The sequence below is a fragment of the Bubalus kerabau genome, chromosome 5, assembly GCF_029407905.1.
Source record: "Bubalus kerabau isolate K-KA32 ecotype Philippines breed swamp buffalo chromosome 5, PCC_UOA_SB_1v2, whole genome shotgun sequence".
In the NCBI taxonomy this organism is placed as follows: Eukaryota; Metazoa; Chordata; class Mammalia; order Artiodactyla; family Bovidae; genus Bubalus; species Bubalus kerabau.
Genome location: NC_073628.1, coordinates 11,722,915 through 11,749,395, shown reverse-complemented (window position 1 = coordinate 11,749,395; position 26,481 = coordinate 11,722,915). Strand labels below are relative to the sequence as shown.

Genomic DNA, 26,481 nt, shown 5'->3' with positions numbered 1-26,481 from the left:
TGTCAGACTAAGACAGTCAAAGAAGAGAGAGGGGAAAGAGCGAGGATGAGAGAGAACTGATGACTTCTGATTTCTTGGGTCCAGCCACTGAGATCTTTGAATCTGCTCTAGTTCCTGTGTCCTGGATCCCCAGAATTCTTCCAATAAGTTCTCCCTTTCCTGAAAGCCATTTGGAGTTGGGCTTCTCTCACTTGTGATTCAGAATTGGTCCTAGATTCTCCCCGATCATTATGTACCTCCCAGATACAAACAGAGGCATCCATTTGTTTTAGAACCATTAAGAGTGAAACCTTTTATTTTTCAGTGAGAATATGACTTTCAGAGCACCAAACGAAGTTCACCAGCATCCTGGGCAGGAGTGCCCTAAGTGTGAGCAAGTGTGTGTTAGGACTGGCCTGACTGATTCCTGAACAAGTCCAAGCATTTACACAGCAGGAGCCAGGCCAATCCTGTTATTTCCTCGGTCATAAACTGAGAAATACAGCCTCAGGAAGACGTCACCCAGGATCCATTTGTCTGTGTCGTCCCCATGAAAGGTGCTAAGGCATAAGCTATTGGAAATCTGAGGGAGACAGAAATATACACCAGTTAGCCTGAGCCCTTGTCTGCAACCCTCCTCAATATCCAGACCTGCCACACTTCTTGGTTTTATTTCCTTCTTTTGATAAGTATCAAGTGGTTTCCTTAGAAGCTGGGGAATGTGAGAGTTCATGCAAAAAGTTAAAGGGCCAAGACATATGGGTGCCATGAGGAAGGGTGTGGGGGAGGCAAGGATTGGGAGTTTGGGATTATCAAGTGAAACTAATATATACAGGATGAATAAATAGCATAGTCCTACTATATAGCACAGGGAACTATATTCAATATCCAGCAATATACTGTAAGGGAAAAGAGTAAGAAAAAGAATATATATACTTGTTTTTGTGTAACTGAGTCACTGTGCTGTATAGGACAACTTAATGCAACACTGAAGATCAGCTACACTAAAACAAATCTTTTTAAAAAATGAACAAGAGTGGTCATAGTTCCTCTCAGTCTCTGTTTCTTTCAGTCCACTGTTCACTGCTTTCTCTACAGAGAATGCCTTTTCTTTTTCCCGCTTTTCCATGACCTATTTTTTGTTTAAAAAAAAAAACTGTTGGGGAGGAGCCAAGATGGCGGAGGAGTAGGACGGGGAGAACACTTTCTCCCCCACAAATTCATCAAAAGAGCATTTAAACATCAAGTAAATTCCACAAAACAACTTCCGAATGCCGGCAGAGGACATCAGGCACCCAGAAAAGCAGCCCAACTCTTCGAAAGGAGGTAGGAAAAAATATAAAAGACAAAAAAAGAGACAAAAGAGGGAGGGACGGAGTTCCGTCCCGGGAAGGGAGTCTTAAAAAGAGAGAAGTTTCCAAACACCAGGAAACCCTCTCACTGCCGAATCTGTGCCGAGCTTTGGAAGCACAGAGGGCAACATAAAAGGGAGGGGAAAAAAAAAAAAATAAACAATTAAAAATCGCGGATTGTGAGCCCTACGGGAACTCCCCCAGCGGAGAAGCAGCGCAGACGCCTGCACACGGCATTAGCAAGCGGGGGCTGGGCAGGGAAGTGCGGCACGGGCTGTGTCCCTTAGAGTAAGAATCGGGCTGAATGTCCTGAGCGCTATCTGAGCGAAATAATTTGGGCTAGCAAACCAGACTGTGGGATATCTACCACGCGAAAAGCCAGCCCTAACCTAAGACACCGCCAGGCCCGCGCACAGAACAAAGGACTGAACAGAGATAGCCGGCTGCAGACCTCCCCCTCCGGTGACAGGCAACCAGAGCCGGAAGGGGGCAATCGCAGCCCCAGAGAGACACTATCTATAAAACTGTAAGCAGGCTTCTTTGCTAACTAAAACTTCTTGGGGGTCTGCACGGTCAACATCTGCCTGAGAAGGTGCGCCGGTTTTACACCCAGATAACCGAGTGGCGGGGAGGCGATAAGTCGCAGCATTGGCGCCCGCCAAGCACCTCATCGCCTGAGCTGCTCGACCTGGGAAGAACACAAAACGCAGGCCCAACCGAGTCTGCGCCTCTGAGGACTACCCGAGTGCCTGAACCTGAGCGGCTTGGACCTGGGAGCTCAGTCCAGGGCCGGCCTCTGATTGTTCCCGGCGGAACAACCTAGAGCCCAAGCAGTGTGGGCAGGGAGGTTACACGCGCCGTGAGCGGGGGCAGACCCAGTGTGGCCGAGGCACTTCGAGCGCACGCCAGTGTTATCTGTTTGCAGCATCCCTCCCTCCCTCCCCACAGCGCGGCTGAACAAGTGAGCCTAAATTAAAAAAAAAAAAAAAAAAAAATAGGGTCCTCCACCGTCCCCTTTGTGTCAGGGCGGGAACCAGACACTGAAGAGACCAGCAAACAGAAGAAGCTCTAACAGAGGGAAACGCCTTGGAAGCTACAGGCCATAGATTAAAACCCTGTGGTTACTACGGATTACATAGGAAGGGGCCTATAGATCTTGAGAAATATAAGTCGGACTAAGGAACTGCCAAAAATGAACTGAACCCACAATACTCACAACAAAACCAGAGAAAGACCTAGATATATTTTTACTATTTTTACGATCAATCTTTCTTTCTTTTTTTTTTTAATTAAAAAAAAATTTTTTTTAAGTCCTCTATTGTCCTTTAATTTTCACTTTTATAACTATTACTTTGCAAAAAAAAAAAAAAAAGACCCTATTTTTTTTTTTTTTCTTCTTCAGCAAACTTCATATATATATTTTATAATTTTTTGACCGTGGTTTTTTTTTTTTTTTTTTTTTCTTTTTTCTTTTTCTTCTTTTCTTTAACATTGCATTTTTGAAATTCCAAACTCTACTCTAGATTTTTAATTTTAGCCGTTTGATATATGTTATCAATTTTGTACCTATAGTTTTTTTCATAATTGCTGTGACTTTTTTTTTTTCTCTGTTTCTTTCTCTTCTTCTTTTATATAACATCGTATATCTGCAATTCCAAACTCTACTCAAGATTTTTAATTTATGCTTTTTGGTATTTGATATCAATTTTGTACCTGTATTTTCTTTATAATTTTTGCGACATTGTTTTTGTTGGTTTGTTTGTTTTCTCTCTTTATTTTTCTTCTTCTTCTTTTTTTTTTTTTTTTTTTTTTTTTTTTTAACGTTGTATTTTTGAAATTCCAAACTCTACTCTGGATTTTTAATTTTTGCTGTTTGGTATTAGTTATCAATTTTGTACCTGTAGTTTCTTTATTACTTTCACGACCTTGTTTGTTTTTCTTTGTTCGTTTTTTCTCTCTTTCTTTTTCTTCTCCTTTTCATTAACATCGCATTTTTGAAATTCCAAACTCTACTCTAATTTCTAATTTTTGTTTTTATGTATTTGTTACCAATTTTGTACCTTTAAGAACCCAATCTTCAGGACCCATTTTTCACTAGGGAACGAGATTACTGGCTTGACTGCTCTCTCTCCCTTTGGACTCTCCATTTTCTCCACCAGGTCACCTGTATCTCCTCCCTAACCCCTCTCTACTCTACCCAACTCTGTGAATTTCTGTGTGTTCCAGACGGTGGAGAACACTTAAGGAACTGATTACTGGCTGGATCTGTCTCCCGCCTTCTCATTTCCCCCTTTTATCCTTCTGGCCACCTCTGTCTCCTGCCTCCTTCTTCTCTTCCCTGTATAACTCCGTGAACATCTCTGAGTGGTCCAGTTGTGGAGTGCACATAAGGAAGTGACTACTGGCTAGCCCACTCTCTCCACTATTGATTCCACCTCATCTCATTTGGGTCACCTCTAACTCCCTCCTCCCTCTTCTCTTCTCCATGTAACGCTGTGAACCTCTCTGAGTGACCCTCACAGTAGAGAAACTTTTCATCTTTAACGTAGATGTTTTATCAGTGGTGCTGTATAGAAGGAGAAGTTTTGAAACTACTGTAAAATTAAGACCGATAACTGGAAGTAGGAGGCTTAAGTCCAATCCCTGACTCCAGGGAACTCCTGACTCCAAGGAACATTAATTGACAGGAGCTCATCAAACGCCTCCATACCGACACTGAAACCAAGCACCACACAAGGGCCAACAAGTTCCAGGGAAAGACATAACAAGCAAATTCTCCAGCAACAAAGGAACACAGCCCTGAGCTTCAAGATACAGGCTGCCCAAAGTCACCCCAAAACCATAGACATCTCATAACTCATTACTGGACATTTCATTACACTCCAGAGAGAAGAAATACAGCTCCATCCACCAGAACATCGACAAAAGCTTCCCTAACCAGGAAACCTTGACAAGCCACCTGTACAAACCCACACACAGCGAGGAAACGCCACAATAAAGAGAACTCCACAAACTGCCAGAATACAGAAAGGACACCCCAAATTCAGCAATTTAAACAAGATGAAGAGACAGAGGAATAGCCAGCAGATAAAGGAACAGGATAAATGCCCACCAAACCAAACCAAAGAGGAAGAGATAGGGAATCTACCTGATAAAGAATTCCGAATAATGATAGTGAAATTGATCCAAAATCTTGAAATTAAAATGGAATCACAGATAAATAGCCTGGAGGCAAGGATTGAGAAGATGCAAGAAAGGTTTAACAAGGACTTAGAAGAAATAAAAAAGAGTCAATATATAATGAATAATGCAATAAGTGAAATTAAAAACACTCTGGAGGCAACAAATAGTAGAATAACAGAGGCAGAAGATAGGATTAGTGAATTAGAAGATAGAATGGTAGAAATAAATGAATCAGAGAGGATAAAAGAAAAACGAATTAAAAGAAATGAGGACAATCTCAGAGACCTCCAGGACAATATTAAACGCTACAACATTCGAATCATAGGGGTCCCAGAAGAAGAAGACAAAAAGAAAGACCATGAGAAAATACTTGAGGAGATAATAGTTGAAAACTTCCCTAAAATGGGGAAGGAAATAATCACCCAAGTCCAAGAAACCCAGAGAGTCCCAAATAGGATAAACCCAAGGCGAAACACCCCAAGACACATAGTAATCAAATTAACAAAGATCAAACACAAAGAACAAATATTAAAAGCAGCAAGGGAAAAACAACAAATAACACACAAGGGAATTCCCATAAGGATAACAGCTGATCTTTCAATAGAAACTCTTCAAGCCAGGAGGGAATGGCAAGACATACTTAAAATGATGAAAGAAAATAATCTACAGCCAAGATTATTGTACCCAGCAAGGATCTCATTCAAGTATGAAGGAGAAATCAAAAGCTTTTCAGACAAGCAAAAGCTGAGAGAATTCTGCACCACCAAACCAGCTCTCCAACAAATACTAAAGGATATTCTCTAGACAGGAAACACAAAAATTGTGTATAAATTCGAACCCAAAACAATAAAGTAAATGGCAACGGGGTCATACTTATCAGTAATTACCTTAAACGTAAATGGGTTGAATGCCCCAACCAAAAGACAAAGACTGGCTGAATGGATACAAAAACAAGACCCCTGCATATGTTGTCTACAAGAGACCCACCTCAAAACAGGGGACACATACAGACTGAAAGTGAAGGGCTGGAAAAAGATTTTCCATGCGAATAGGGACCAAAAGAAAGCAGGAGTAGCAATACTCATATCAGATAAAATAGACTTTAAAACAAAGACTGTGAAAAGAGACAAAGATGGTCACTACATAATGATCAAAGGATCAATCCAAGAAGAAGATATAACAATTATAAATATATATGCACCCAACACGGGAGCACCGCAGTATGTAAGACAAATGCTAACAAGTATGAAAGAAGAAATTAACAATAACACAATAATAGTGGGAGACTTTAATACCCCACTCACACCTATGGATAGATCAACTAAACAGAAAATTAACAAGGAAACACAAACTTTAAACGATACAATAGACCAGTTAGACCTAATTGATATCTATAGGACATTTCATCCCAAAACAATGAATTTCACCTTCTTCTCAAGTGCACATGGAACCTTCTCCAGGATAGATCACATCCTGGGCCATAAAGCTAGCCTTGGTAAATTCAAAAAAATAGAAATCATTCCAAGCATCTTTTCTGACCACAATGCAGTAAGATTAGATCTCAATTACAGGAGAAAAACTATTAAAAAATCCAACATATGGAGGCTGAACAACACGCTGCTGAATAACCAACAAATCACAGAAGAAATCAAAAAAGAAATCAAAATTTGCATAGAAACGAATGAAAATGAAAACACAACAACCCAAAACCTGTGGGACACGGTAAAAGCAGTCCTAAGGGGAAAGTTCATAGCAATACAGGCACACCTCAAGAAACAAGAAAAAAGTCAAATAAACAACCTAACTCTACACCTAAAGCAACTAGAAAAGGAAGAAATGAAGAACCCCAGGGTTAGTAGAAGGAAAGAAATCTTAAAAATTAGAGCAGAAATAAATGCAAAAGAAACAACAGAGACCATAGCAAAAATCAACAAAACCAAAAGCTGGTTCTTTGAAAGGATAAATAAAATTGACAAACCATTAGCCAGACTCATCAAGAAACAAAGGGAGAAAAATCAAATCAATAAAATTAGAAATGAAAATGGAGAGATCACAACAGACAACACAGAAATACAAAGGATCATAAGAGACTACTATCAACAATTATATGCCAATAAAATGGACAACGTGGAAGAAATGGACAAATTCTTAGAAAAGTACAACTTTCCAAAACTCGATCAGGAAGAAATAGAAAATCTTAACAGACCCATCACAAGCACGGAAATTGAAACTGTAATCAAAAATCTTCCAGCAAACAAAAGCCCAGGTCCAGACGGCTTCACAGCTGAATTCTACCAAAAATTTAGAGAAGAGCTAACACCTATCCTGCTCAAACTCTTCCAGAAAATTGCAGAGGATGGTAAACTTCCAAACTCATTCTATGAGGCCACCATCACCCTAATACCAAAACCTGACAAAGATCCCACAAAAAAAGAAAACTACAGGCCAATATCACTGATGAACATAGATGCAAAAATCCTTAACAAAATTCTAGCAATCAGAATCCAACAACACATTAAAAAGATCATACACCATGACCAAGTGGGCTTTATCCCAGGGATGCAAGGATTCTTCAATATCCGCAAATCAATCAATGTAATACACCACATTAACAAATTGAAAAATAAAAACCATATGATTATCTCAATAGATGCAGAGAAAGCCTTTGACAAAATTCAACATCCATTTATGATCAAAACTCTCCAGAAAGCAGGAATAGAAGGAACCTACCTCAACATAATCAAAGCTATATATGACAAACCCACAGCAAACATTATCCTCAATGGTGAAAAATTGAAAGCATTTCCTCTAAAGTCAGGAACAAGACAAGGGTGCCCACTTTCACCATTACTATTCAACATAGTTTTGGAAGTTTTGGCCACAGCAATCAGAGCAGAAAAAGAAATAAAAGGAATCCAAATTGGAAAAGAAGAAGTAAAGCTCTCACTGTTTGCAGATGACATGATCCTCTACATAGAAAACCCTAAAGACTCCACCAGAAAATTACTAGAACTAATCAATGACTATAGTAAAGTTGCAGGATATAAAATCAACACACAGAAATCCCTTGCATTCCTATACACTAATAATGAGAAAACAGAAAGAGAAATTAAGGAAACAATTCCATTCACCATTGCAACGGAAAGAATAAAATACTTAGGAATATATCTACCTAAAGAATCTAAAGACCTATATATAGAAAACTATAAAACACTGGTGAAAGAAATCAAAGAGGACACTAACAGATGGAGAAATATACCATGTTCATGGATTGGAAGAATCAATGTAGTGAAAATGAGTATACTACCCAAAGCAATCTATAGATTCAATGCAATCCCTATCAAGCTACCAACAGCATTCTTCACAGAGCTAGAACAAATAATTTCACAATTTGTATGGAAAAACAAAAAACCTCGAATAGCCAAAGCGATATTGAGAAAGAAGAATGGAACTGGAGGAATCAACCTACCTGACTTCAGGCTCTACTACAAAGCCACAGTTATCAAGACAGTATGGTACTGGCACAAAGACAGAAATATAGATCAATGGAACAAAATAGAAAGCCCAGAGATAAATCCACGCACATATGGACACCTTATCTTCGACAAAGGAGGCAAGAATATACAATGGATTAAAGACAATCTCTTTAACAAGTGGTGCTGGGAACTCTGGTCAACCACTTGTAAAAGAATGAAACTAGAACACTTTCTAACACCATACACAAAAATAAACTCAAAATGGATTAAAGATCTAAACGTAAGACCAGAAACTATAAAACTCCTAGAGGAGAACATAGGCAAAACACTCTCTGACATACATCACAGCAGGATCCTCTATGACCCACCTCCCAGAATATTGGAAATAAAAGCAAAAATAAACAAATGGGACCTAATTAACCTTAAAAGCTTCTGCACATCAAAGGAAACTATTAGCAAGGTGAAAAGACAGCCTTCAGAATGGGAGAAGATAATAGCAAATGAAGCAACTGACAAACAACTAATCTCGAGAATATACAAGCAACTCCTACAGCTCAACTCCAGAAAAATAAATGACCCAATCAAAAAATGGGCCAAAGAACTAAATAGACATTTCTCCAAAGAAGACATAAAGATGGCTAACAAACACATGAAAAGATGCTCAACATCACTCATTATCAGAGAAATGCAAATCAAAACCACTATGAGGTACCATTTCACGCCAGTCAGAATGGCTGCAATCCAAAAGTCTACAAGTAATAAATGCTGGAGAGGGTGTGGAGAAAAGGGAACCCTCTTACACTGTTGGTGGGAATGCAAACTAGTGCAGCCACTATGGAGAACAGTGTGGAGATTCCTTAAAAAACTGGAAATAGACATGCCTTATGATCCAGCAATCCCACTGCTGGGCATACACACTGAGAAAACCAGAAGGGAAAGAGACACGAGTACCCCAATGTTCATCGCAGCACTGTTTATAATAGCCAGGACATGGAAGCAACCTAGATGTCCATCAGCAGATGAATGGATAAGAAAGCTGTGGTACATATACACAATGGAGTATTATTCAGCCATTAAAAAGAATACATTTGAATCAGTTCTAATGAGGTGGATGAAACTGGAGCCTATTATACAGAGTGAAGTAAGCCAGAAAGAAAAACACCAATACAGTATACTAACACATATATATGGAATTTAGAAAGATGGTAACAATAACCCTGTGTACGAGACAGCAAAAGAGACACTGATGTATAGAACAGTCTTATGGACTCTGTGGGAGAGGGAGAGGGTGGGAAGATTTGGGAGAATGGCATTGAAACATGTAAATATCATGTATGAAATGAGTTGCCAGTCCAGGTTCGATGCACGATACTGGATGCTTGGGGCTGGTGCACTGGGACGACCCAGAGGGATGGAATGGGGAGGGAGGAGGGAGGAGGGTTCAGGATGGGGAACACATGTATACCTGTGGCGGATTCATTTTGATATTTGGCAAATCTAATACAGTTATGTAAAGTTTAAAAATAAAATAAAATTTAAAAAAAAAAAAAAAATAAAAATAAAAATAAAAATAAAAAAAAAAAAAAAAAAAAAAAAAAAAAAAAAAAAAAACTGTTAATTTTGTATTGAAGTATAGCTGATTAACAATATTGTGAGTTTTAGGTGGACAGTTAAGGGACTCAGTCATATACACGCATATCCATTCTCCCCCAAACTCTCTTCCCATCCAGACTGCCACATAGCATTGAGCAGAGTTCCCTGTGCTACACAGTATGTCCTTGTTAGTTATCCATTCTAAATAGATTAATAGCAGTGCCCACAATGCATTCTTTACGACTGCTCTCAGGCCCTCTAGGCAGCCTTCCTGGACCCACAGTTACAATCCCTGAAGACTTCAGACTGGGTCAATGACTTACCCTGGTTCTGCCATAGTCTGTGGCCCTCATCACTCCTAATCTGTTCCCAGCACACCTTTGCACAGCTACCGAGGTACCATTTGCATGGAATCCAGTATAGATTTGCCTCAACCCAAGCATCTCCTCTTTTCCCCATGAGGCTGCATTTTAGAATTACTGAAATTCCCTCTCTTCCTCAAAGCCTTCTTTGAGCCCATCAGCCTGCTCTGAACTCCCACAAGGAGCTGATAGGAAGCCTCCACCCTATACCGGGGCTTTGCAGTCACTGTGCACCCTTTATTCACCTTAGCATCCAACCTCCCCACAGAGGGGACTAGTACCCCAACTCAGAGAGAGAGCACTGAGGTTTAGCAAGGGGAAGTTTCAGCCAAGTATTAAGGTAATCGTGTTATTTATCACCCCAATCTGGACATTTCTGAGATGGGATGGGAGACTGCTAATCACTATGGTGGGACAGCACACTGCCAACCCCGCTTGTCACATGGTCTATTTCAGGGATTGCTAGAGCTGACTTTCCGTGTTCATGCACCTGAGGGCTCTGGTTGAACTGAAGCTCTGTGAGGACTGAGGCCCTTAGTGTTCCCCTCTCCTTGTGACTCCCACCATGCCAGCACAGAGTAGTGTCTCAACATTTATTTCTGGATGATGGATGTCCTAGACTGCCCTTTACTCTCAAGTGGTTGGTTTTGTAGGAGGCACTGGCCCAGCCACAGGGGCTCAGCAGCATCTGCAATGGTGTGACTTGGCCTGCAGAGGGACCCCTCCTCCCAGCAGCAACCCAAGAGTTCTTGCCTGTGTGCGTGTTAAGTCACTTTAGTCATGTCTGACTCTGTGCAGCCCTATAGATTGCAGCCTGCCAGTCTCCTCTATCCATGAGATTCTCCAGGCATGACTACTGGAGTCGATTGCCATGCCCTTCTCTAGGGGATCTCCTGATCCAGGGATCAAACCCGTGTCTCTTACATCTCCTGCATTGGCAGGCAGGTTCTTTACCACTAGCTCCATCTGGGAGTCCCAGAATTGAGAAGCAGCTCTCTGGATTGGCCCCTCACCTTTTGGATGTAGGCTTCAGCAGGCACTGAGTAATCAATGCCATTGATGGTGAAGATGACAGGAGGCAGGATACTGATGACAGGACATGAAACCATATACTGTTGGGGAAAGAGGGAAAGAGGTTGGCCCAGGAGATCCTTGTGTGGGGGAACCAGGAGAGACCTGGGTCATGACCCTTCACCTCGGAACCATAGGGCATGGCGTGGATGAACTTTTGGATGTTGGTGACTGGTCCTGCTGGGCCATGGATCAGTGATGTCCCGGTGTCCACAAGAGCCTCACAGCCGTGTTCACAGCCAATCACTCTCCCATTCATGGAGATGCTAAGAAACAGTGGGACAAAGTGGGCATCAAGATTACTCAGAAGTCTCCCTCACAGCTGCCCCCTCCACGACTGACTCCCAAACAGTCCTTCAGCTCTTGCCCTGACTCTGTTTTTCTTTGCTCTCATCATGTCACCTTCTTTGATATCCTTAAATGCAGTACTTGAGAGGCAGTCCTAAGGTGAGGAATAGGACAGGGAGATCACCTTCTCCCTCACAAATTCACCAAAAGAACATTTGAATGCTGAGCAAATTCCACAAAACAACTTCTGAATGCCAGCAGAGGGCATCAGGCACCCAGAAAAGCAGCCCATTGTCTTCGAAAGGAGGTAGGAAAAAATATAAAAGACAAAAAGACACAAAAGAGGTAGGGACGGAGCTCCATCCCAGGAAGGGAGTCTTAAAAAAGAGAGAAGTTTCCAAACACCAGGAAACATTCTCACTGCCGAGTCTGTGGCGAGCCTTGGAACCACAGAGGTCAACATAACCGGGAGGAAAAATAAATAAATAATTCAAACCCACAGTTACGTGCCCAATGGTAACTCCCCCAGCAGAGAAGCAGCACAGATGTCTGCATCCACGACTAGCAACCAGGGTCTGGGCAGGGAGGCACAGGCTGCATTGCTTAGAGTAAGGACCGGGCCTCAATGCCCCAAGGGTAATCTGAAGGAACTAACTTGGGGTAGCAAACCAGACTGTGGGATAGCTACCATGCGAAAAGCCCTAACCTAAGACACCGCCAGGCTCACTCACAGAACAAAGGACTCACTAGAGCTATGCGAAAAGCCCTAAGCTAAGACACAGTTGGTGATGGACAGGGAGGCCTGGCGTGCTGCGGTTCATGGAGTTGCAAAGAGTCGGACACAACTGAGCGACTGATCTGATCTGATCTGAAGACACCATCAGGCCCACTCACAGAACAAAGGACTGAGCAGAGCTTTCTGGCTGCAGACCATCCCCCTCCGGTGACAGGCAGCCAGAGCCGGAAGGGGGCAATCGCAGCCCCAGAGAGGCATTATCTACCAAACTGCAAGCCAGCTTTGTTGTTAACTAAGACCTCTTGGGATTCTGGATGGTCAACATCCACCTAAGAAGGTGCACCGGTTGTACACCCAGAAAACCGAGAGGCAGGGATGGGGGAGGCGATAAGTCACAGTGACCATGCTTGCCAAACACCTGGTCACCTGAGCTGCTTGGACCTGGGAAGGGCACAAAATGCAGGCCCAACCGAGTCTGTGCCTCTGAGGAATACCCAAGTACCTGAACCTGAGCGGCTTAGACCTGGGAAGTGCATACAACCCAGGGCCAGCCTCAGACAGTTCCCGGCAGAGCAACCTAGAGCCTAAGCAGTGTAGACAGGGAAAGCACACACACCATGAGCGGGAGCAAACCCAGTGTGGCTGAGTCACTGCGAGCACACACCAGTGTTATCTGTTGGCAGCGTCCCTCCCTCCCCACAGCACAACTGAACAAGTGAGCCTAAAAAAGTGTCCACCACCTCCCCCTTGTGTCAGGGCAGAAATTAGACACTGGAGAGACCAGCAAACAGAAGAAGCTAAAACAGAGGGAACCTCCTTGAAAGTGACAGGTGTAATAGATTAAAACCCTGTAGTTAGTACTGACTACATAGGAAGGGACCTATAGATCTACAGAAATATAAGCCAGAACAAGGAACTATCCGAAAATGAACTGACCCCACACTGCCCACAACAACACCAGAGAAAGTCCTAGATATGTTTTTACTATATTTACTATCATTCTTTATTTTTTAATTTTTTTAATTTTTAAGTCCTCTATTACTCCTTTAATTTTCATTTTTATAACCTATTACTTTGCAAAAATAAAAAGAGAGAGACCCTATTTTTTAAAACAAACTTCATTATATATATTTTATAATTTTTGTGACTTTATTTTTTTCTTTAATATTGTATTTTTGAAAATCCAACCTCTACTCTAGATTTTTAATCTTTGTTTTTTGGTATTTGTTGTCAATTTTGTACCTTTAAGAACCCAATCTTCATTACCCATTTTTACTTGGGAGCAAGATTACTTGCTTGTCTGCTCTCTCCCCCTTTGGACTCTCCTTTTTCTCCACCAGGTCACCTCTATCTCCTCCCTCCTCCTTGTCTTCTCTACCCAACTCTGTGAATCTCTTTGTGTGTTCCAGGCTGTGGAAAACACTTAGGGAACTGATTACTGGCTGGATCTGTCTCTCTTCTTTTGATTCCCCCCTTTTTCCTCCTGGCCACCTCTATCTCCTTCCTCCCCCCTCTCTTCTCTGTGTAACCCCATGAACATCTCTGAGCGGTCCAGACTGTGGAGCACACATAGGGAAGTGATTACTGGCTACCTTGCTCTCGCCTCTTTTGATTCCACCTCATCTCATTTGGGTCACCTCTAACTCCCTCCTCCCTCTTCTCTTCTCCATGTAACTCTGTGAACCTCTCTGGGTGTCCTTCACTGAGGAGAAACTTTTCATCATTAACCTAGATGTTTTATCAATGGTGCTGTATAGATGGAGAAGTCTTGAGGCTCCTGTAAGAATAAGACTGAAAACCAGAAGCAGGAGGCTTAAGTCCAAATCCTCAGAACACCAGAGAACTGCCTCCAGGGAACATTAATCGACAGGAGCTCATCAAACGCCTCCATACCTACACTAAAACCAAGAACCACCCAAGGGCCAACAAGTTCCAGAGCAAGACATACCACGCAAATTCTCCAGCAACAGAGGAACACAGCCCTGAGCTTCAATATGTAGGCTACCCAAAGTCACTCCAAACCCACTGACATCTCATAACTCATTACTGGACACTTCATTGCACTTCAGAGAGAAGAAATCCAGCTCCACCCACCAGAACATCGACACAAGCTTCCCTAACCAAGAAACGTTGACAAGCCACCTGTACAACCCCACCCACAGTGAGGAAACTCCACAATAAAGAGAACTCCACAAACGCAAAATACAGAAAGGCCACCCCAAACACAGCAATATAAACAAGATGAAGAGACAGAGGAATACCCAGCAGGTATAGGAACAGGATAAATGCCCACCAAACCAAACAAAAGAGGAAGAGATAGGGAATCTACCTGATAAAGAATTCCAAATAATGATAGTGAAAATGATCCAAAATCTTGAAAACAAAATGGAGTTACAGATAAATAGCCTGGAGACAAGGATTGAGAAGATGCAAGAAAGGTTTAACAAGGACCTAGAAGAAATAAAAAAGAATCAATATATAATGAATAATGCAATAAATGAGATCAAAAACACTCTGGAGGGAGCCAACAGTAGAATGATTGATGCAGAAGATAAGATAAGTGAGGTAGAAGATAGAATGGTAGATATAAATGAAACAGAGGGGAAAAAAGAAAAACGAATTAAAAGAAATGAGGACAATCTCAGAGATGTCTGGGAAAATGTTAAACACCCCAACATTTGAATCACAGGAGTCCCAGAAGAAGACAAAAAGAAAGACCATGAGAATATACTTGAGGAGATAATAGTTGAAAACTTCCCTAAAATGGGGAAGGAAATAATTACCCAAGTCCAAGAAACCCAGAGAGTCCCAAACAGGATAAATCCAAGGTGAAACACCCTGAGACAGGTATTAATCAAATTAACAAAGATCAAACACAAAGAACAAATATTAAAAGCAGCAAGGGAAAAACAAAAAAATAACACACAGGGGGATTCCCATAAGGATAACAGCTGATCTTTCAATAGAAACTCTTCAAGCCAGGAGGGAATGGCAGGGCGTACTTAAAGTGTTGAAAGAAAATAATCTACAGCCCAGATTACTGTACCCAGCAAGGACCTCACTCAAATATTAAGGAGAAATCAAAAGCTTTACAGACAAGAAAAAGCTGAGAGAATTCAGCACCACCAAGTCAGCTCTCCAACAAATGCTAAAGGATCTTTTCTAGACAGGAAACACAAAAAGGGTGTATAAACTCGAACCCAAAACAATAAAGTAAATGGCAATGGGATCATACTTATCAATAATTACCTTAAACATAACTGGGTTGAATGCCCCAATCAAAAGACAAAGACTGGCTGAATAGATACAAAAACAAGACCTCTATATATGTTGTCTACAAGAGACCCACCTCAAAACAAGGGACACATACAGACTGAAAGTGAAGGGCTGGAAAAAGATATTCCATGAAAATAGAGACCAAAAGAAAGCAGGAGTAGCAATACTCATATCAGATAAAATAGACGTTAAAACAAAGGCTGTGAAAAGAGACAAAGAAGGACACTACATAATGATCAAAGGATCAATCCAAGAAGAAGATATAACAATTATAAATATATATGCACCGAACATAAGAGCACCGCAATATGTAAGACAAATGCTAGCAAGTATGAAAGGGGAAATTAACAATAACACAATAATAGTGGGAGACTTTAATACCCCACTCGCACCTATGGATAGATCAACTAAACAGAAAATTAACAAGGAAACACAAACTTTAAATGATACAATAGACCAGTTAGACCTAATTGATATCTATAGGACATTTCATCCCAAAACAATTTTTTTTTTTCTCAAGTGCACACGGACCATCTCCAGGATAGACCACATCCTGGGCCATAAATCTAGCCTTGGTAAATTCAAAAAAATTGAAATCATTCCAAGCATCTTCTCTGACCACAATGCAGTAAGATTAGATCTCAATTATAGGAGAAAAACTATTTAAAAGTCCAACATATGGAGGCTGAAAAACACGCTGCTGAATAACCAACAAATCACAGAAGAAATCAAAAAAAGAAATCAAAATATGCATAGAAACAAATGAAAATGAAAACACAACAACCAAAACCTATGGGACACTGTAAAAGCAGTGCTAAGGGGAAGGTTCATAGCAATACAGGCATACCTCAAGAAACAAGAGAACGGTCAAATAAATAACCTAACTCTACACTTAAAGCAACTAAAAAAGGAAGAAATGAAGAACCCCAGGGTTAGTAGAAGGAAAGAAATCTTCAAAATTCGGGCACAAATAAATACAAAAGAAACAAAAGAGACCATAGCAAAAATCAACAAAGCCAAAAGCTGGCTCTTTGAACGGATAAATAAAATTAACAAACCATTAGCCAAACTCATCAAGAAACAAAGGGAGAAAAGTCAAATCAATAAAATTAGAAATGAAAATGGAGAGATCACAACAGACAATACAGAAATGCAAAGGATCATAAGAGACTATCAGCAATAATATGCCAATAAAATAGAGAACTTGGAAGAAATGGACAAATTCTTAGAAAAGTACAACTTTCCAAAACTGAACCAGGAAGAAATAGAAAATTTTAACAGACCCATTACAAGCACAGAAATTGAAACTGTAATCAGAAATCTTCCAGCGAACAAAAGCCCAGGTCCAGATGGCTTCACAGCTGAATTCTACCAAAAATTTAGAGAAGAGCTAACACCTATAATACCCAAACTCTCCCAGAAAATTACAGAGGAAGGTAAAGCTACAAACTCATTCTATGAGGCCACCATCACACTAATACCAAAACCTGACAAAGATGCCACAAAAAAAGAAAATTACAGGCCAATATCACTGATGAACATAGATGCAAAAATCCTTAACAAAATTCTAGCAATAGAATCCAACAACACATTAAAAAGATCATACACCATGACCAAGTGGGCTTTATCCCAGGGATGCAAGCATTCTTCAATATCTGCAAATCAATCAATGTAATATACCACATTAGCAAATTGAAAAATAAAAGCCATATGATTATCTCAGATACAGAGAAAGCCTTTGACAAAATTCAACATCCATTTTTGATAAGAAATAAAGAGCCCTCCATAAAGCAGGAATAGTAGGAACATACCTCAACATAATAAAAGCTATATATGACAAACCTACAGCAAACATTATCCTCAATGGTGAAAAATTGAAAGCATTTCCCCTAAAGTCAGGAACAAGACAAGGGTGCCCACTCTCACCACTACTAGTCAACATAGTTTTGGAAGTTTTGGCCACAGCAATCAGAGCAGAAAAAGAAATAAAAGGAATCCAAATTGGAAAAGAAGAAGTAAAGCTCTCACTGTTTGCAGATGACGTGATCCTCTACATAGAAAACCCTAAAGACTCCAGCAGAAAATTACTAGAACTAATCAATGACTATAGTAAAGTTGCAGGATATAAAATCAACACACAAAAATCCCTTGCATTCCTATACACTAACAATGAGAAAATAGAAAGAGAAATTAAGGAAACAATTCCATTCACCATTGCAATGAAAAGAATAAAATACTTAGGAATATATCTACCCAAAGAAACTAAATACCTACATATAGAAAACTATAAGACACTGGTGAAAGAAATCAAAGAGGACACTAATAGATGGAGAAATATACCATGTTCATGGATCAGAAGAATCAATATAGTGAAAATGAGTATACTACCCAAAGCAATCTATAGATTCAATGCAATCCCTATCAAGCTACCAACAGTATTTTTCACAGAGCTAGAACAAATATTTTCACAATTCATATGGAAATACAACAAAAAAACTCAAATAGCCAAAGCAATCATGAGAAAGAAGAATGGAACTGGAGGAATCAACCTTCCTGACTTCAGGCTCTTCTACAAAGCCACAGTCATCAAAACAGTATGGTACTGGCACAAAGACAGAAATATAAATCAATGGAACAAAATAGAAAGCCCAGAGATAAATCCATGCACCTACGGACACCTTATCTTTGACAAAGGAGGCAAGAATATACAATGGAGAAAAGACAATCTCTTTAACAAGTGGTGCTGGGAAAACTGGTCAACCACTTGTAAAACAATGAAACTAGAACACTTTCTAACACCATACACAAAAATAAACTCAAAATGGATTAAAGACCTAAACGTACAACCAGAAACTATAAAACTCCTAGAGGAGAACATAGGCAAAACACTCTCCGACATAAATCACAGCAGGATCCTCTATGACCCACCTCCCAGAATATTGGAAATAAAAGCAAAAAGAAAACAAATGGGACCTAATTAAAATTGAAATCTTCTGCACAAAAAGGAAACTATAAGCAAGGTGAAAAAACAGCCTTCAGAATGGGAGAAGATAATAACAAATGAAGCAACTGACAAACAACTAATCTCAAAAATATACAAGCAACTCCTTCGGCTCAACTCCAGAAAAATAAATGACCCAATCAAAAAATGGGCCAAAGAACTAAATAGACATTTCTCCAAAGAAGACAAAGAAGACTCCAAAGAAGACAAAGATGGCTAACAAACACATGAAGAGATGCTCAATATCACTCATTATCAGAGAAATGCAAATCAAAACTACAATGAGGTACCATTTCACGCCAGTCAGAATGGCTGCTATCCTAAAGTCTACAAGCCATAAATGTTGAAGACGGTGCACAGAAAAGGGAACCCTCTTACACTGTTGGTGGGAATGCATATTAGCACAGCCACTATGGAGAACTGTGTGGAGATTTTTTTAAAAACTGGAAATTTAACTGCCATATGTCCCAGCAATCCCACTGTTGGGCATACACATCGAGGAAACCAGAATTGAAAAAGACACGTGTACCCCAGTGTTCATCGCAGCACTGTTTATAATAGCCAGGACATGGAAGCAACCTAGATGTCCACCAGCAGACTAATGGATAAGAAAGCCTTGGTACATACACACAATGAGTATTACTCAGTCATTAAAAAGAATACATTTGAATCAGTTCTAATGAAGTGGATGAAACTGGAGCCTATTATACAGAGTGAAGTAAGCCAGAAAGAAAAATACCAATACAGTATACTAACGCATATATAGAGAATTTAGAAAGATAGTAACGATAACCCTGTATGCAAGACAGCAAAAGAGATGCAGATGTATATAACAGTCTTTTGGACTCGGGGAGAGAGTGAGGGTGCAATGATTTGGGAAAATGGCATTGAAACATGTATAATATTATATGTGAAACGAATCGCCAGTCCAGGTTCGATGCATGATACAGGATGCTCGGGGCTGGTGTACTGGGATGACCCAGAGGGATGGTATGGGGAGGGAGGTGGGAAGGGGGCTCAGGATGGGGAACACGTGTACACCCATGGCAGATTCATGTTGATGTATGGCAAAACCAATACAATAATGTAAAGTAAAATAAATAAATAAATAAAATGTAAAAAAAAATAAATAAAATGCAGTACTTGAATAGGCTCTTTCCTACCTCAGGACCATGACACAAGCTGGTCTTCCTTCCTAGAAGACCCCACTCCCCTTTGACTAGCTAATTTCTCCTTGTCTTTCAAATTCCAGATTAACTGTCATGGTTTCAGTGAAGTCTTTCCCCCAGTGTATATCAAACTCCTGTCTTGGTCATTTTCTGTAGACTCTTCCTCATGTCTAGCATTTACCAAAGTGACAATTCACTATGTGTGTGAGTCATTTCACGTACATCTGCCTTCTTAGGTGTGAGGGCAAGTTTTATTCTCATTGACTCGCTAAAGTTCCTGACACACAGTGGATGCACAATGAGTGAATGAATGAATGTGAAAATAATAAATGAGGAACATCCAAAGAGCTATATCCAGTGTCTCAACGATAACGGGTCAAACACACAGTGAAGATGGATGTTCCCTGGGGCAACAGATTCTCATAGTGGGAGACAAGCTGCCCTGGGAGAGGGTGTCTCCCATTACTGCTCATTCACCAAGCTCAGACACTGAGGCCCTGGCCAGATGATACCTGATAGCCCACGGAATCTCCAAAGGACAGGGCAACTTTTGTCTGAGGGTATCACAGAGATTCCCATCAATTACTATGCTAGTTATCAGGCCACTCCTGGATCCCACCTTCCTAATTCTATCAATCACAGCGCCTCCTCCACTGTTTGCTCAGGATGGGGGTCAGGGGTGAGTAGCTATGGTTATGTGGAGTGTCTCTTTTTATGAGTTGCTTTCAGGTCTCAAGACCGCAGCCAACCTCTCTACATAGCTGGGTAGCTTCTCCCTAAGGAGACTAGATTTTCCCATTTGTTCAGGACTTTCTCTGTTTTTAAACTGACATTTATATGTACTGAGAACTTCCTCAGTCCTGGGTTCAGTTCAGTTCAGTCACTCAGTCGTGTCCAGTTCTTTGCAACCCCATGAACTGCAGCACGCCAGGCCTCCCTGTCCATCACCAACTCCCAGAGCCTACCCAAACTCATGTCCATTGAGTCGGTGGTGCCATCCAACCATCTCATACTCTATCATCCCATTCTCCTCCCTCAATCTTTCCCTGCATCAGGATCTTTTCAAATGAGTCAGCTCTTCGCATCAGGTGGCCAAAGTATTGCCGTTTCAGCTTTAACATTAGTCATTTCATTTTCCATTCATTTTCCAATGAAAACCTAGGACTGATCTCCTGGGTGGACTGGAGAGGATGGACTGGTTGGATCTCCTTACAGTCCAAGGGACTCTCAAGAGTCTTCTCCAACACTACAGTTCAAAAGCATCAATTCTTTGGCCTTCAGCTTTCTTTATAGTCCAACTCTCACATCCATACATGACTACTGGGAAAACCATACCCTTGACTAGACAGACCTTTGTTGGCAAAGTAATGTCTTTGCTTTTTAGTATGCTGTCTAGGTTGGTCATAACTCTCCTTAACCTGGACAATTGGTCATCTTATCACAACTCTGTTCAGGCTGAGGAAATTCTCCCTGATCCTCTGTTCACCACACTGTAGGGTCCTCTAACCATGCTCCCCACGTCACAGAGCAGTGGGTGCAGCCCTCCCCCAGCTGCACAGACCTCTCTGGACCCTGTGAAGGACCCTAGTCTGAGCCCTGGTCAGAAGGCCTGGGATGATTATGAACCCATGGGTGATTTGTATATCTATGTGTTTGTGTGTTTGTTTGTGTATGTGTTTATGTGGTTCTGTGTGTCTGTCTCTCTGTGTGCTTGTGTGTATCTGTCTGCCTAAGAGTGTTTATATGTGTGCCTATATGTGCATTTATATGTGTCTGTGTGTGCTTATATGTGTGGCTTTATGGGTGGAGCATATCTCTGTGTGTGACCATGTGTCTGTGCATGCGTTTGTGTGCTTGCATGTGTCTAGGTATAGATGTGGGAGCATCACTTGGGGTGGCATTCAGAGGAAGAGGCTTACCGGTCCATAGTTATTAGCCAGCTTTTGGTTCGGGACACTGGTATCCAGTTGAGCTTTCCCTTGTGGTAGGAGTGGTCCACCCCACCTAACATCAACACACTGCCATTCTCCTTGTGGCTGTCAAGAGAATAAAAGAGGGAGATTCCTTGGAGGACTGTTATGCTGGGCAGTCTGAGGGCTGTGCTTGTCCACCCAACAAGGCCCTAATAGGGTCCCCATTTTACAGATGCAGAAATTGAGGGATTGAGATCCAGACCAAGATTAGTCACTGGCTAGAGTGGCACAGAGCAGGTTAGAAGCTGAGTCACTTGGCCAGGTTCCACCCACCTAGGCTTCTGAAGAGGCCCTATACCTCCTGCAACCTGAATACCCTCAAAGGACAGTGTGCTGAAGGGCTTGGGCTTCCCCCTTGTCCAGCCTGTAATTTTTTCAGAAAAATCAAGGCCTGAGAGTGCTAGGGGTGTGGCTTCAGGTCACCCAGGGTTGGTTTCACCTGCCTGTGACCTGTGCTGTCCATGGGGCCCCACATTCAGCAGGGCCCCGCACCTCTGTTATCTCTGTCTGGAAATTCCTAAGACTTGTTGGATAAGGTGTCCCACACTTCCATTTTGCACTGTCTCCTGAAAATTATGTAGTTGGTCCTGGTGAAATGTTAGTGAGGAAGGAAAGATTTCCACCATTGCTCACTTTCATTCCATTTCAAATTCGTCAGCAAACTGTGTTACTTTTTCTTCCAACTTTTATCCTGACACCTTCCATTGCTCTCCCACTCCCCTCACCCCCGAGACCAAGCCACTGCCCTTGAGCCCATGAGCTAGGCTGTGTTCCAGTAAAACTTCATTTACAAAAGCCAGTGGTGAAGCCAGGTGAAGCCCTGGGGCCATAGTTTTCCTGGGCTACACAGTCTTTCAGGATACTTCTGTAACAAGTGTTCTATAATATTCATCCAACTGAAAGCATCTCACAGCTAATTTGGAGAGAGGGCTTGTCCAGCTCAGACTTACGTGCTCAAGTAGAAGGCAAAGATAGGCTCAGAAATGGCACCTTGTTGCTTCAGCTTGTCAAAGATGGGGATGGTTCCTGGGACAGCGAGGCTGGGGTAGGACAAGCCCAGGACACCATCAAAGGGTGCGTTATCAAACCCGAATTGCTGCAGGCTTAGGCCAAACGGCTGGTCAGTGCTGACAAGTTTCCCGATCTGTGGGAGAGAACAGTGTTCGCACATAAAGGATTGGAAGTGGGACTGGTCTAGGGGGTGCAGATGCCATTAGAACCTCAGAGAAGAACTGAGTCCTGGCTGTGCCCTGGGTGGACTTCAGATGGTTAAAACAAGCTGGGACAGGAATTCGGGTTCCATTGGTGTGCGGACTTAAATTTTAACTAACACCAGCTATTTCTGCAAACACCATCTGAGTCAAATTGGCCTCATGCCTTCTATACAGGTGGGGAAACCAAGAGTCAGGACTGGACCCAATGGTGCCCTCTTGAGGACAAAATGAGTAGAGAGCAGGGTAGTCCTCTCTTTGGCATCACTATGATCTTATGACAGAAATGGACTGAATTTATTGCAATGTATTATGGATTCTGCGTTCGCAAGGAAGGCAGGAGCCCATTTTACAATGTCACTGGTAGGGTTCTTATGAATATGCTACCTGGGAAATACACATTTAGGGGTGTGTGTGAGAGAGAGAGAGAAATAGAGAGACAGGGAAAATCCTCAGGCACTTTGGGGAGGGAGGCCATAGATTTTACTAGACTCTCAGTGGCCCCCTAGAGTGAGAACCCATTTATCAAGTCCGTCCCATATGTGTGGGCCCCTGCTTTTGCTGCCTGGATATCTGAAGCCCTGGGCTGCCCCCAGGGTCGCCTGATCAGTTTTATTCTCTCTCAAATAACCCAAAACCTGCTTGAGTCCTGACAAGCCAGCCCAGCTACCACTTCTCAGATGTGTGACTTTGGCAAGGCCCTTGCTCTCTATACCTCAGTTCCCTCATGTGTATCATGGAACTAATCATAGTAATTTCTGTTTGGGGTTGTTGCAGGATTAAACAAGTTATAACCATGAAAGTACCCAGCACAGTCTGAGAATATAAAAGTGGGTGCTTTTTTTCCCTGTCCCTGTTCCCAGCCAAATGAACCTTGAGCTGCTCACGGGCAAAGGAGCTGCAAGTCCACACCCCAAGCCACTCTATGGGTTATCCACTCCAGGAGTTTGTGTATCAGCAGGGGCCCTGTCTCCCCAGGGACAGGATTCTGCAGGTAAGGCGGCTAGTCACAAGGGGAGTTAGGGAAGGACAGGCCCTTCCAGCTGGTCCTGCATCTGTTGTGTAAGCAGTGGTCACTCCATAGCCAGTTCTGACCTAACATAGGCAAATGGGGACCACGAGGGGGTTGATTAGTGCAGATCTGATTCAGCTTCTGTTTCCATGTTACCCGAACAGTGTCATAGGCAAGAACTCCGTTCATCATCCCAGATCCGTAGAGGATGTGGAAGGGCCTGCGCGTAAGCCGGAAGGTGGAAGATTTGTGATGGTCGAAGGTAATATGTGTATCTGCAGACACGAGAGATGAATGTCAGTCAGGTCATAGGGTGCAGGGGATGAGTCAAGATGGGGAATGCGGTACTCACAACAGGCAGGACTGATGCACTTGATGGAGGGCACCCACAAGTCAGATGAGCCTGTGTCAAAGACAACCCGGAACTCCTTAGGGGGTGTTCCAATGGTGATGTTACCCACATAGGCCATCTAGAGGGACCAGGAAGAAGTGGATTAGTGCAGATATGGCTCCCCTCGATTCCCAGACTGCTGCCTTCCTCTGGGTGTCACATGTCTCTTGAAATCACTTTCCAACCACCATTCAGCTCACAACCTTTGCTCAGAGTGTCTGCATTTGATATATTTTCCTGTGCTATGTGGTATGCAGGATTTTAACTCTATGACCAGGCATTGAAGCAGTACCTTCTGTATTTGAAGCCCAGAGTCATAGTCACTGAACCCCCAAGGAAGTCCGGTGACCTCATCTGAGAAGCTCTCTAGTCTCCTCTTCAAACCCAGCCTGAGCACCTCCTTTTCCAGGAAGTCCTCCTTAATCAACCCCAGCCACTCCTTCTAAACTCAGACCATGTTTGATCAACACTACACAATTGGCCCTTTCACTAAACATGTATTTACTCTTTGCACATCTCTCAGGGTAGCTTGGCCATTCTTGAATAAGAGATGAGACCTTTTTCAAATCAATAATAATTATAGTGTTAGATTCTTATGGCATCAAGTGCCATAGGGTTTCAGTAAATTTTTGCTGTTTTGATTCTTGGATCTCTGGAAGCTGAATTCCTCTACCTGGGAATTCACACTTGATTTCCAGTTGGCTTTATTTTTTATTAGAGATGGCTTACCACTTCACCTGTAACTGAGTGGCTCACTTAGTTCAGAAAGAACAATCTCCCTCAAACTAATGCCACATCTTTGGCACAGAAATAGATGTTTACCTGCCACCTGGTCATTGCTGGGCCCAGTTACCACAGACCAAGAGTTAAGGATGAGAATGTCTTCTCCTCTGGGAATGGGGCCCCTGTTCCCCACTGTTTCTGCCTCCTGCAGGAGCCCCAGATCCAATATCCCACCTGGAACCTCTAGATGAGCCCCACTGCTAGGCCAGAGCACAAGGGGGCGCTGTGGAGCACCAGCCTCCCAACCCACTCACATCCAGTGCGTTCCTCAGGGGGTGAGTAGATAATTTGGGGTCACTAGCAGAATCATCAGACATTCTATTGGCTTGTTCCTCCAGGAAATTGTTCAGCAAGTTTTTTTCCCTCAGGATTTCTCGCATTGTCTTCGTTTTAGTTAGAGGCATTCTTTCACCAAGCGTGAGGAAAAGGAAACAAAGAAGGAACAGCAGTCAGCCGTCAGTGTTATAGTATAACAGTCATACCTGGCGTTGTAATAGCACTGTATATTTTCCAAGCTTTTTTTGTTTTGACTGCCATCTATTATCAGAATGCTGTGCAAACACAGGGCAAAGACATAGGTTTGAATACAGATTCTGTTGTGTTATCTTGGGTCAGCCAGTTGAACATTTGGAGTCTCAGTTTCCCTATCAGTAAAAAGGTGGAAGGGATAACCCCCACCCACCCCCCATATAGAATGCTTTGGCTGTTAAATAACATTATGGATATAATGTACCTGATATATAGGGAGTCTCAACAAAGACAGCCATTACCGTTGCTGTTGCCACCCCACTATATCTTTCTCATAGAAGGTTAGGGAGGGAGGAAGAAGGGGGATTCTGATTCTCTCTTTACAGGGAAGAAATTTGAAATGCAAGGTGTTTGTGAAGTGACTGTGATCACACTGCTTGTTCGAGGTAAAAACAGTCTAGATGTAGCCTAATCATTCTCCAGAGTTGAAGCAAAAGAGAGGGGTGAGGGAAGAATCCAGGAGAAGGAGAACAAATTAGAGAAATTAAGAGGCTAGAGAAACAAGAAAGAGTCAAAATTGAAAAGAGAAAAGAAAAGAAAAAAAAAAAACACAGAGAGAGCTACATGAACAGAGACATCAAAGAGATGGAGAAATAAATAGATGAAGAGATAAATGAGAGAGATATAGAGATGCAGACGTGAACACATACACACAGAAGTAGAGACAGAACAGAGAGGACACCTAGAATAAAATGTAGAAAATGCTACTCAGCAGGACCACACATACATTTGCATAGGATGTGCACTGAACAACTGCAAGGTGTCCCATTTTCACACCGCACCCCCAGAGCTGTACAACCCTGCAGGTCTACCTCAAGACCCTGGGAACCCACATTTCCCATGGCAAAGTACTTGCCAATAAGTGAGAGTTGAACTTTAAGACCATCTTGGAATGATTATATTCCCTTCTAACCTTGACAGGTAGAAGAATATGAGGAAAATAAGAAAAAAAAAAAAAACAGAAAGGAAGTTGATGCCACTTACAGTCCCTGTACTTACATGACTATGCACTCTGAGAGGGCCACCAGCACCAGCCCGAGGAGCACAAGCCACTTCATGCTTCTTTCCTGGCGCCAAGTGCTCGCAGAAGATCCGGT

The 26,481-nt window shown here is 42.1% G+C and overlaps 1 protein-coding gene across 1 annotated transcript; it reads right to left on the bottom strand.

Moving 5' to 3' along the window:
• Positions 1-280: 280 nt before the first annotated feature.
• On the bottom strand, positions 281-26,481 carry LOC129652465 (pregnancy-associated glycoprotein 2-like). Its single transcript, XM_055581129.1, has 9 exons — positions 26,384-26,481; positions 25,111-25,261; positions 24,035-24,152; positions 23,839-23,957; positions 22,410-22,603; positions 21,406-21,522; positions 11,141-11,282; positions 10,959-11,057; positions 281-562 (listed from the first exon to the last, which is right to left on the bottom strand). Exons 1-9 carry the CDS (start codon positions 26,440-26,442, stop codon positions 425-427), a joined length of 1,137 nt encoding a protein of 378 aa, XP_055437104.1. The 5' UTR covers positions 26,443-26,481; the 3' UTR covers positions 281-424.